Consider the following 12,992-nt stretch of genomic DNA (forward strand, 5'->3'; position numbering starts at 1 on the left):
AACCTCACGCTTGCCTTATTGATTTCTGAAAGCAACAGACAGCTAATGTAGGGCCCAGAAATTGTGCACACGGAGGATTCAAGACATCCATGTACATGCATATGGACTAGATACGCACGCAGACTCCAAGAAACAGCAGTTTTGCACTGAATATTGAAATGATGCCAAAATGATTAACACAAGTTTTTGTTTGGGAGAAAGTGAGAGAGAAGAAGGGGGAGAAAAGGTGCCTGTAGATGGCAGAAGAGTGCTTCAAGGGAGCATTTGGGAGCAGGTTTCACAAACACACACATACATTCAGGCATGCAAGCCAGTTCGCTGTCACATATTCCTGCTAACTCTCACATAGATGCATGTACACAATTTCACCAGTGTTGGATATTCCTCCACCACATAAACGTTTCTTAAAATCATTTCAGAACAGAAAAGCACACATGCCCCGTTTACTCGCCTCTTCTCCGCACACTCAGATGCTGTAAATTACACCAGAGCTGCACTCAAACTGAGAATCAATGATCAGGAAATCAAAAGCACCGTTACTAATTTAATACTATTAATTACCTACTGAGAGAGAATGGCTTGTATTGTTTTTTTTTTCTATTTGTGTGTGTATGTGTTTGTGCCAAACACCAACCGTAGCAGGAATGAATCCCACGTAGATGGGTGGATATACTGCAGGATTGCAATGCACAGATATGATCATGGCAGGATTAACTTACAGAAAAGTAGTTTAGATTACAATGAAGGCTGAGTTTGAAGATGGGTGTGGTCTAACACTGTTGTACTGAGTAAGTGGTGACAGAAGTGCACGTCCCACATGCTTGTTTTAACTCCCTATTGACAGACAGATGTAGTAGTCGTGACTAACATAAACCCATTGCAAGATGGTCTCTACTAATGACATGGGAGTAAAACAGACCAAAAATTATGGCTTCCCAAATGGGGGTAGCATATTAGCACTTGAGCCTCTATATAATAACACTTAATGAACTAAATTTATTTATATTTTATATATTTTAAGAGTAGTGCCATCTAGGAAGTGTAAGTGTTAAATATTGTCTGGCAAAGGATAATTGTTTTTACAGTTAGATGCTTTGAAAGACTTTTTGAGCCCTGGATTGGATGTGTGTGTGCACATCTCAGCTTGGAGTTGTTGCAACTAAGTTTTACTGGATCTAATAACATTTGATTATCAGATAAAGATAAACAACATAAAAAATGAAGATAAGGAAAAGAAATTTTAAGATAAGGAGTATGTCAGAAGACTAACTGACACAAAAGTTAACAGAAAACAGAACTGTGGATTGGAGATTGGGTTTGGTAGCTTTTACTGCTCATATTCAGCAACTTCTAGTGTTGTTTTTCATTGATACTTTATATTGTAAAGAATGGTGTGATTAACATTTCATTTTTGGTAGTTATCTAAGTAAGTAACCCCATCTACAGTACATACAGCTACACTCAACCATTCAAAAAACTTCAGCTACAAGCTCAAATTATGTCAGCTGGTATGGCTTCAAGAACTAGATCTAACAGAAATCTCAAGTCTGAATACAACTTAACCTTGAAGGGAAACCATGAGGTAACGGGTGATTGGAGATTCCTTCCTCTAAAGGGTGAATAAAAAAATGGATGTACGTGAAAAATGGATAGCCACAGAGTACACTTGGTCGTTAAAATCAATTTTAGAACAACTTTTACATCAGATGTCATGATTTAGTGTAGAATCACTGATGCCAGTATACAATTTTCTGTCTCTTTGTTTGTGTTTTGAATACAAATCAACTTGCACAAACTTTTAAGCTGGATAATTGGCTGACAGAATTCATTTAATGAAGCCAGTATCAATTTCCCAACTTGTTTGCACAAATGTTTTGTACATTTGAATATTTGTAGCACATTTTAAATGTAGACTTTTTGTTAGTTTGGCATCAACAACAATTTGACCATTGGGATTTGTTACACAGTGAATGTTGACTAACAAGAGTGGACAACAAGCCAACATATACTCTTCTTCTCTTTTTGTGCTGCCTGCAAATTTCAACTGAATAAAGACACAAAAGTTTAATCCAAGAAATTTTGAGGATTGCTGGAAAGTTGTGATATCAAAAGTGACAACACAAACTGTTTAAAGAAAAACAATGCATAATTATCCATTTTCTTCTCTCTGTGCAATTCAGGGTTGCAGATGCCTGTCACAGCTGTCACCACTTAACCAAACACTATGGATTTGACTACTGGGGCAACCTGAAGTACCCACTGTGGACCCTTGCAAGAATATACAAATTCCACACAGACATGCCTGGATACCTGGATTTTAACCCAGGACCTTCTTGCTGTGAGTAAGTTGGAAATATTATAATTCCTTACGGAAATAATCAGGTTGGTATCTTGTCTTAAATCAAACCATTACATGAAACTGAAAAACCCAGAAATGCACAGATGGGAATTTAACCTAACAAAGACTAATGAAAATGAACTTTTTGCAGAAATATTCATTCTAAATTCCCCATTATGTCCAACAGTGGGTTAACGACACTCAATGGGATTAACCTTCCTTTCAGTGAAATGGACAATGCTTGTTAATTGGAAGGTGGAGAAATTGGATTCTTTTAATATAGACACCAGGCTTAAAGATTATTTGGATTCGGCGTCAATGGAGCAAGCAGCATTGGCTCATCAAGGTCTTCATCCACCCACATAGCCTCTTTAAAAGCCTGCTAAGTATGAACATAAGGCTGTAACAAAAATCATAGAACCATATATAGACTTTTTTTCTTTTTTGGACATTTCTGATTTTAATCCAGGCTTTAACAGATAAAAGTCATGACACAGTGATGTGTTTTTTCCTATGCCAATTGTTTCCCTTCAGCATATAAAAAAGCAAGAAATGAATCTAAATAAATCAATACATAAACTCCAAAACTGCACACTGGAGGGACCTGACCTGTTGGGTGTTTAGTCATTGTAACCTCTTGGCCTTGCCTCCATGTTACTTTGTATTTAGTCCATTATTTCTTACCCTTCTTTCCTACCCTTTTGGGGGGAGGAAAAACAAAAAAAAGATACATTTACTGCATAGATGTGGTAAGCTAAATGTGCCTGAAGTGGCATGCTATTTATACCCACTTGCAAACTATTACGAGGTTATCATTCTTTGGTAATGACTTGGTGCATTTACACATTTCCCCTGTGGACTTTGTTAATATAAAGTGGAGGCAAGGAGCTCTGCAAATATACCAAAATAGGGCATTGCCTCTAAACATATTCAAAGCATTAGCTTAAAGTATTTTAGATGCCTTCAAGGGATCAGCAGTGCACTTCAGTCAGCATTAGATACACTCAAACATTTCTGTCTACCATTTACCGCCAAATTCCCACGTTTTCCTCCTTGTATTGATTTTATTTCAAAAGACAAATGGAGTAATTGAGTGATGACTGTTAGTTGATCATTAGTTGGCCCATGTTACTAATTATGAGTTTAATTACCATTTGCTTTAAGATGTACCTTTTGAGTATTTGTTATTTTTTCCCCCGTTTATAATAAATTTTGACTAGACGTTCAGTTTTGGTAAGAAACCATTCCCTGACACCGGTGTAAACCAATGAACACTGTCCTTTTTACAGAGCTGCAGTGGCAAAGAGTGACACCGAGTCAATTTTAGGCTATTATTTCCGACCAAACGCACGTGAATAGAAGCGGGAGCTTACGATGAGCTCTTGAAAGCAGCATCCCTGTATCAGCGCAGAGGGAAGAGACGCACCAACCAGTACACCAGGAGAGAAGACCACAGCACACCGAGCAGAGAGAACGATGCACGTCTCCTAGGGGTTCTGACAAGAGGGATTTTCACTATCCTTTCCTCGTTTGGTTTTCCCAAGAGAACTTAAGGACTGGCTCAACATCACGAGCGAGCTCTGGTTTGACTTGTTTGGTGAGGATAATGAGACGCAGTGACTGTGACGCTTTTTTGAAAAGAAGTCGAATGAATGAGAAACGGTGAGATCAATTTCTCTTATTTGGGGTGGTAAAGGTACATTTTTTTCAGCGCAATTGTTTGTGAAGAAAGAACGAAATTAAGAAAGATAGAAAGAAAGCGAAAGGAGGTGCAGAGAAGGGAAAGAAAAAGAAGCTTTGACACACGCACGGAAGAGAGGAAGATTTTCCGAACAGATACCCTATTAAAAACAGATATCCCTGTTCATTTTTGAGATATTCAGCGGTAAGAAAAAAAAGTCAAGGGGATATACATATTTTTTAAAAGACAGAAAAAGAGGGAACGCGCAGTATACATAAGAGCACAGGAGGAGAGGCATATAAGAAGGGAAAACGCCACAGAGCCTAATATTTTCCGACTGAAGAGGAGATGCAGCTGAGGGGAAGTGTGGATTTGAAGCTCTCCCTCCCTCTCTATCACTTTTCTGCAATGGAACGGGACGGAATAGAGAGGTACTGACGACAAGCACCGCTAAAACCTAGCGGAGAGTGGATTTAAAGACAGAGAGGCAACCTGTGCGCCCGTCCCTTCCACCCCTCTGCTTCTCTGGGCTTTTTTTTTCTCTCCCTCGGTGGATGTTGACTGAATTTATTAGATTTTTTTTTCGGATATGAAGGATTTATCTAGTCTATGTTAGAAGGAGGCGGCAAAGAAAACGCACGCGTCTCCGGTTTCTCTCCCCCTCTCTCTTTCTCTCTCTCTCTATCTCTCCCACTCTCTCTCTTTCTCTCTCCCTCCGTTTTCTGGATGTGAAGCAGCATGCGGCCCGGTGAGAGCTTAGAGGGCTCGAGCTCGGCTCACGGAAGATGTATTGATGCTAATAATATTACTAATAGCGGCACGGAACGCTGTCTCACGCACCTCTCGTCGGCTACGAGGAGGATGAAGAGGGTGACGACGAAGAGGAGGATGAGGGGGACGAACGAGAGGATGAGGGACGGAGGAATGACGGCGATGCGCTGTTTTCTGTGGAGTCTCGTTCTCTGCTCGCTCTCATCGCGCGCCCAAGGTAAGGGGATGCGACACCCGCAAACACACAGACACACACGCGCATACACAGACAGTTAATAAGCGAACCCACACGCAGTCACACGGTTTGAGTGAGAATGGCCGGCAGTACATTTTTTCTTCTTCTTCTTTTAATTTTTTCTTCTTTTTCTTTACTGATGCAGTCAAGCGCGCGCGCGTTTGTAAAGAGGAAAGTGTGGGTGTGCTTCTGCTAGTGTGCGAGAGGTGTCTGCGTGCGCGCGAGGATGTCTGCGAGGTGTCAGTGCAAGAGTGTGAGTGAGAAGGGGTTGGGGATGTATGCGTGGATGTATGGTGTGTTGCGGGGCAAAGCAGAGAAAAGGGAATTGGCATACAGGTAGGATGAAGGGAAAGAGGGAGAGATGAGTGGAACAGGCAACAGCTTCTCTCCCTCTTTCCTCGTTTTCTGGTTGCTTCAGTTTGCTCTCTCTCTCTCTCTCTCTCTCTCTCTCTCTCTCTCTCTCTCTCTCTCTCTCTCTCATCCTTCTCTTCAATACAGCCATTGAGCTGGTAGCCAATAAATATTCTTGCGGTAGCTCTTGGGCTGTGGCAGCGAACGTGAGTTGCTTATACCAAAGTGTGTGTGTGTGTGCATGAGTGTGAACGTGAGTTGCTTATACCAAAGTGTGTGCGGGAGTGTGTTTGTCTGTGTGTGTGTGTGCATGAGTGTGAACGTGAGTTGCTTCTAGTGATGAGGCCCAAGCCTTACACAGCATTTTATTCCCAAACCTCCTCCACCATGACCATTTCTTCTTCTTCTTCTTTTTTTTTCTGAAACTGCATTTCAGTCAAAAGATGTTATATAATTCTGGTGTCCCCCCCACCACCTCTTTTTCTTTTCTATCTTAGACACTTTCTGTCCTTGTCCTTGCTCTTTCTCTTCCCCCTCCCTCTCTCCTCCTTGTTTCACTTGCTCCCACTCTTTCCTTTCTTGAGTGAAATAAAATGTTAAAATATTCACAGCGTGGCACCCCCTCTCCTGCCTTCTTTGTCTGTCTTTCCCTGCTTTCCATTTTTAGTTCTGTCTTTCTGATCCTTTTCAAAAATGTCGTATGAACGCGCACATTTGAGTGAGCTCACACACCCAGGCAAACGCAGTCACTGCTGCGTCAGGTGAGGCTTTTGTGGTGTTTAGAGTAACCGAGTCTTAATCATCGCATCTAGAGGAAAGGATGGTGTAGAAGAGGGAAAAGATGGATAGAGAAGAAGTAGAGGAAGTAGGGATGTGGGAAGAGGGAGGTGAGCTGAGTGACAGAGAGAGGGAGAAATAACACGATAGGAAGAAGACAGAACAAGTTTAGAGACTCGAGCAGGACCAGGTTTCTAACTGAGCCTGCCCCTTCTATGGGCTTCTGATAACACACAGCCAAGGTAGTTTCATAAGAAAATATGGCTTCATAAGGGGATAGACTAAGCCTGAAAATTGCACAAGAAGGAAAAGGAAACCTCAAAAATCCAGCTCCAGTGGAAGCTACTGAGAACCGTTTGTCATTGTCATTGCAAAGTCTGTATCATCCTCCAGTGCGGGGAGATTGTGTGTAGGCTGACTGAACAGAAATACTATGGATTTCTACAGCGATTAAGCGAATCGACACAGGGACAGTCTAGACGTGCGGTTTTGCACCATCACAGCATGCAGTGTTGTAGTTTAACGCTAAAAAAAATAACACCCAGGAAACTCCAGACTTTTTTTGTTGCCGATTTCAAAAATACTTTTTTTTTGTTATGGTTCACTTTGATGGACAGATGAGAGATTGTGATTTGTAGGGTGCCAACTGAACAAAGGCAAGAAAGGTAGGATTTCCTCAGGCGCAGAAGATCTAATTTTAAACCCTCGGGGGCACAGATCCTGGCACTGATCTCCTCGCAGCTGTCAAGCCTGTGATAGACCTCATAGCAGCAGATATTTTTAAAAATACTTCTTGGGATAGCTGTTTTATTTAAAGCAGTCTAAAGAGTATCTTTAGAGAAATGCTAATTCTTATTAGGATCAATCGAATGTCAAAGGTATAGAAGCTGGCAAAGTAAGCGGGCAAATAAAGCCTTCTTTAAACGTACAGAGGCTGGAATAAAAAGTAAATAAATGTGTAATTAAATGTCCCCTTGATCCATGCTGACATTTTCAGGACCAAGGCTTTAAAAAGAAGCTGGAAAATTAAAAGCAGCCACCAGCCAAACGCTGTTACATTTTGGCTGTGGCTGGCAAATTAGTCTACTCCACCGGCCATTGGCAGGTAACCAATCATTGTATGGACCTGCAATTCTATTCTAAAAAGCAATCTGGAAGGTAAAGTAATGAACAAGGCGGTAATGGATTCACACGCTGCTGTAGCCAGTGGACAAAAACATTAATTTCTCAACTTGCTTAACACATTTGACACAAAGATACAGTACCATTTCTGGAGAAGTAGCATCTTTTGTCATGATGCGGGACTTTAATTGAGGAGTCGGTGTTCCTCAAAGTCTTTGTGCAATGAAAGGACTTTAAAGAGGTCATTCATGGAGAGAGCTGATGAAAGGTTTCAATACTCCTAATTTCTTTGGACTCTGTGTATCTGAGAGGTGATTATAAAAGTGCTACTCTTTCGTTATGTTTAAAATTAAGTTTTTCTTAACAGTATATCTTGAAAAAATTGCTGTAGTCGTACTCTGCTCTTCTTCTCGCCACTTGTCCTTTCTCCGTTTCATCTGTTCAGCTCTCCTCCTCCTCCCTGCTGCTCTGCTCTCCTCAGATCATCTCTACCTCTCCTCTCACCCCTTCTCCTGTCGCCTGCTCCTCTATTTTTCTCTCCTCCGCTCAGCATTTCTTCTGTGCTCTCAGCTATCCTCTAGGCTCCCTCTCTTCATTTCATCTGTCAGATTTGTCCTGTGGCTCCAGAGGCTTAATTTACTCACCAAACATACTAAATTGCACATGTGCACATGCACGCAAGGAAAAACCCACACACATTTTTCACCGTCTCCCAGACCTAAATGTAATCTGGGCTACATTCAACTTGTCAGAATCAAAACGAGAGCTGTGTCCAACCTCTCAACCTGCATGTGCGCAGCAAATATGGATTTGAGCTGTTTTTCAGCAGTGCCACCAGAGATATAACCTTAGAGATTTTTTTAATGACACTATAGATCTCATCAGCACCCAATTTAAAGGACCAACGCTGACTAGTTGAATACGACCAATTATCAATTAGATAGTCGGGTCATTGTCTTCCAGTCATCAGTAGGGTGTAGAATTACATACTATTTCTGCTGATAGCTAGAATCAGGCATGTGACCATGCAATTAACCCATAAGGCTAAAAATAGCTAATTTAATTTATATTGATTAGCCATGTAGTACTTTGTTCTTGCAACATGAAGAAATTGAAATTTATCAGACATCCTCTGGTAGCATCTAGTAATTTAATGCTGGTCATCAGTGTTAAATTGCAAAGGCTCTAAGGCACGGGGAAACGGTCCACCACCCAGGCTTTACAGCTCATCTCTGCATATCAAAGAATGATTGGAGCAGTCCACAACCCTGATGCTGATTATAAGTCATTGATTGATGTTGTCTATTAATATGCCCCAACTGATCATTTATCTGTGTTAGTTAGGGGGCAAAAATCACTTGATATTCTATCTACAATTGATACTATGTCTTATTGCTGAAACTCACAGAGGGAACTTTTTGTCTCTGCTAGACACATTGTACATTTGGACTATTAGAACACTGTGTTCATAATGAGCCAGAGCAGCATACTCACACACCAAAGACTTTCTAACACACATTTAATCCTGTGGCTCATGGCTGGTTTCTCAGGGAGGAAGATGTGTCTGTCGTAGAGTCAGCCTCTTGATCGTATAAATAGTTTTGGCTTGCAGAGACAGAGAAAGGAGAAGATGAGGCGAGGTTCAACGGTAAGCATGTAAGGCAATTACCAATTTTGGTTTCTTTAACAAAAACCTGGGCTCAGATTGTCCCACTTCTTATCTCACCCTTTCCTACTGTTTAATCTTGATCATTCTCAACCTTTGTGCTGGTGTCTTTTGTGTCCTTTACTACTTCTAACCACCTTTTTTAAACTGTTGTGCTTATTGTTTCTTCATCTGTTTGAGCCTTACCTATAGAAATATTTCAGTGCCTATTTTGAAACATGACTAAACCTAAAGCACCAAGAAAAGTAAGTGACGAGGAGCTTGAAATGTTTCAGTTTTAATAATTAAAACATCCAAGATCCAGTTTTTGTTAACGATCCTGTGGGAATCTAGTTTGACAAAATGAAAAAAGAAAATGTGCTCAGAGTGTAGACCTCCACCAAGCAGGTAGAGAGTCATTTGTACCCAGTCTACTTTAATGCACTTGTGTGCAGGCTAATAATCCTCACTTGGTTTTTTTATTACCCTGAAGTGCCAGACGTGCTGTCATTGCCATTTATGTTTGCTTTATTTCATGCCCAGTAACCCTCTTATTTATGTTCTATTAAGTGTTTTTTGCTGCTGCCATCTACACCTGAATTTATGTGATTTCTTTCGTAGTTAACTCTAAATTTGAAGTAGTTCTCACTTATTAAACGGCGGTAGGACTCCGTACATCTCCTTGGCAGAGGTTTGTGCTCTACTGGGTGCAAAGATGTATAGGTAGTATAAATGTGCTTTTCCGATGCTTTGCCAAGTTTTTTGTGTTAAAGAACGGACTTGTAGTGTCTCCTGGCTGTCTGTCACTGTCGACTGTGAAAGAAAATTACTCCATACGTCCGTCGTTTTTGCTGTTGACAGTTGACATAGGTACTTGTACTTTCAGCCACGTCTTGTCAATTCAAAGGTAAAGAAAACATGGGAGAGAAAATGACAAAATGCTGACATGCACACTGTGCCTTCAGGGTGTGGAACACTGGCCTTCACCATTTTTAACACCAAAGTATCACAATGTTTTGCTGTTATATCACCCAGCTTTAAGGTGCTAAATGTGTTGTGAACATTCTCTTGAGATTTTTTTTCATTTATGTTATACCTGATGGTCAAACAGGAAGCATTGATTTCCCCAGAAAGTTTATTTTTATAATGTAAGTTACTTTCTCATGAATGTAATCTTGTGATAACTGTCACCCCTAAACCCATGAACATATGTGAGATTTGTGTACCTTTGATATTTTACCTTTGATAACATTAGAGGGAACTGAACTTTCAGTTAGAGGTATCACTTTTCGCTACTTTTGATGTAAATTGTGCTCTCGCCTGTTCTCTTTCCCCTCCGATTCCTTTACAACCTGCATACTTTTATGTTATCACCATAGCTGTCTGAAAACAGTTTGGCACCCGTGTGGATGTAATTTTGAATTGAACCCAAAAATCGTGACCCAATTGAAGCCAAAAAACAAACCAAACAAACTAGATCTGTAGGCAGTATTATTTAGTTGTCCCTTTTAGTTAATTTTGTAGCATTTACTGAAAACTATACTTCCCTGGCTTATGCATACTTCTGAATAAACCAGTTTAGTGAAACCTACTTTTTGAGTGGTCACCAAGAACATTTTTTCTCTATATTGACTGATCCATATTCAATTGCATTTTTCTCTCCATCCAAACCCTGCCTTTCCTGCTAACCCATTATTCCTTCCTCCTGCATCCTCCTACTGACCTCCACCCATGCTGAATTTGTAATGGCCACCTTTCTTTCATCTCCCACATCTGGCATCTCTCCTCTTACCTCCTTCATCCCCCTTCCTTCTCTTTTCTCTTGTCCATTCATCTTACCTTCTCTTCTCCTTTTCCCCTCCTACCCGAACCTCTATTCTTTTTGAATTTGTTATAAGTGTTGATTATATTATCTGGGCACACACATGGTACAGCTGTGTTAATCTCTTGCATTTTTTTCCTTCTAGCTGGGAACACGTTTTATTCCCTGCAACACAAATTGCCACCCAAATTTTGTGTTTTCTTTTAATTGCTGGAGCCAAATCTGTTCATGTATTTACAGATCTCTGCCTGGTATGCTTTTAAAAATGTCAGATTGCACATATTGAGCTGTCTCTGCTATCAACAGGCTTGTTAAATTGAAAGAAGTGATAATTTTGCCATGCAAATTGGAATAAAAAGGGAGACTGCACTCTGGTTAGCTGTCCTCCAAGGTCTGTTATGAATACTCATTGACACAAGTGTGACAAGTTCAATCATAATTCACTGTAATTAAACTGAAAGGTATGGCAGCTTCCTATAGTAGTGATCAGTGAATATAATGTTAACAAACCATCAAAAGAAATAGTCTAGGAAGTGTGTTTTTAATTTACCTGAGAGTTTTACTTTTTTTCAAATTAGAAAAAAAAATACGATTAAAGGGCAATCAAATTGGAGAAATCTCTGCTTCTCTAATAATTAACGGAGGAGGTTCAGAAGATATGAGATTCCCACACAAACCTGGCACAGACACACACACTGTAGCCTCTTCATTATTTAAGAGATGACTCGAAGTAGACATGACATGAACATGTTGAGGAGGCTAGAGCAGGCACGCATACACACATACACAGGAACTTATAAATACACAAAAAAATATTGGGCACACCGAGATAGCATGTGTTACCCTAAGGGTAACTGCAAACACACAAGTGCACACACGCAGGGACACGCAGGCATAGGAGGTAGACACATGCGCACACACACACACACACACACACACTCTGATGCGTTACGAGAAAGGCAGATGAGAAATTAACAAAGACAGACAGTCTCAGATCCAGCTGGTGCTCCTTCTTGGTGTGTGTGTGTGTGATCTGCTTTAATCTATGTAAAGAAACATGCAATATTGGTATGGTAGGAGGACATATTTCATTAAAGATGGATGCTTGAAGGAACATGGGAAATGGCATTGGAGAAGGATAGACGTGTGGATGCATAAACAGCAAAGTCGGTCAAAGGTTCAGTCCTTGGTGACAACCAGAGTGTGCCCCTCTCAGACAGTCCTTGAGGAGGAAACTGATTCCCTTAATGACTGTTCTCTCTGTAGAAAGTACATACAATAGCTGACATGAAATTACAACAAGAAAAAATAGTCCGTTTTGTTTCTGTCTTCACAGATATTGCATCTACTCTAACGAATTTCCATAGATGGGCAGATTTAAATTTTCTCTGTTAATCAGTAATATTGTATCTTTAAAAAAATGGAATACCGTGAAAAAAATTAATGACATGTAAAGTGAAATATTTATTGAGAATAGAAATTCAGTATCTCAAATTATTCGTTTTTTAATATGTTGATATAATCAGTACTGATTTGGACTACAGTACTTTCCAATAAGTAAAGCACTGCTGAGGTGATATTAAAGCCCAAGTTGCTTTGATAATGGCTTTAAGCTCATTTGTATTTTTGGATTGAGTGTCTCTGATCTTCCTCTTGATGATAGTTGTGGGATTTAGGTCAGACAAGTTGGATGACCAATCAAACACAGTAATAACATGGTCAGCAAACTATTTGGTAGTCCTTTTGGCACTGTGAGCAGTTGCTAAGTCCTGCTGAAAAAGAAAGTCGGCATCTCCATAAAGCTTGTCAGCAGATGGAAACATGAAGAACTCTAAAGTCTCCCGGTAGAAGGTTTCTGACTTTGGACTTGATACAACACAGTAACCAACTATCACCAACACCAGCCAATGACATGGCACACCAAATCATCACAGGCTGTGGAAACTTCACACTGTACTTCAAACAACTTGGATTCTATGCCTTTCCTCTTTTCTGTCAGACTCTAGGACCTTGATTTCCAAATGAAATGCACAATTTACTTTCATCTGAAAAGAGGACTTTGGGCCACTGAGCAACAGTCCAGTTCTTTTTCTCCTTAGCCCAGGTGAGAAACTTCTGATGTTGTCTCAGGAGTGGCTGATATTAGGAATGCAACAGTTGTAGCCCCTTTTCTGCTTTTGATGCACTGACACCTGCCTCAGTATACTCCTTGTGAAGTTCTTCAAGTTCTTGAATCAACTTTTTTGGCAA

General features: G+C 40.3%; 1 protein-coding gene across 1 annotated transcript in view; it reads left to right on the top strand.

Moving 5' to 3' along the window:
- Positions 1-3,687: 3,687 nt before the first annotated feature.
- csmd3b (CUB and Sushi multiple domains 3b) overlaps positions 3,688-12,992 on the top strand; it is a 414,655-nt gene continuing 405,350 nt past the window's right edge. The window contains exon 1 of the mRNA XM_086281026.1: positions 3,688-5,007. Coding sequence (XP_086137152.1) covers positions 4,758-5,007 — 250 coding nt within the window. The 5' untranslated portion in view covers positions 3,688-4,757. The remainder of the gene's footprint in view (positions 5,008-12,992) is intronic.

The sequence above is a fragment of the Aulonocara sp. 'chitande type north' Nkhata Bay genome, linkage group LG22 (assembly GCF_057382095.1).
Source record: "Aulonocara sp. 'chitande type north' Nkhata Bay isolate Kocher_YH1m ecotype deep benthic linkage group LG22, A_spYH_male_GT1.1, whole genome shotgun sequence".
Lineage (NCBI taxonomy): Eukaryota > Metazoa > Chordata > Actinopteri > Cichliformes > Cichlidae > Aulonocara > Aulonocara sp. 'chitande type north' Nkhata Bay.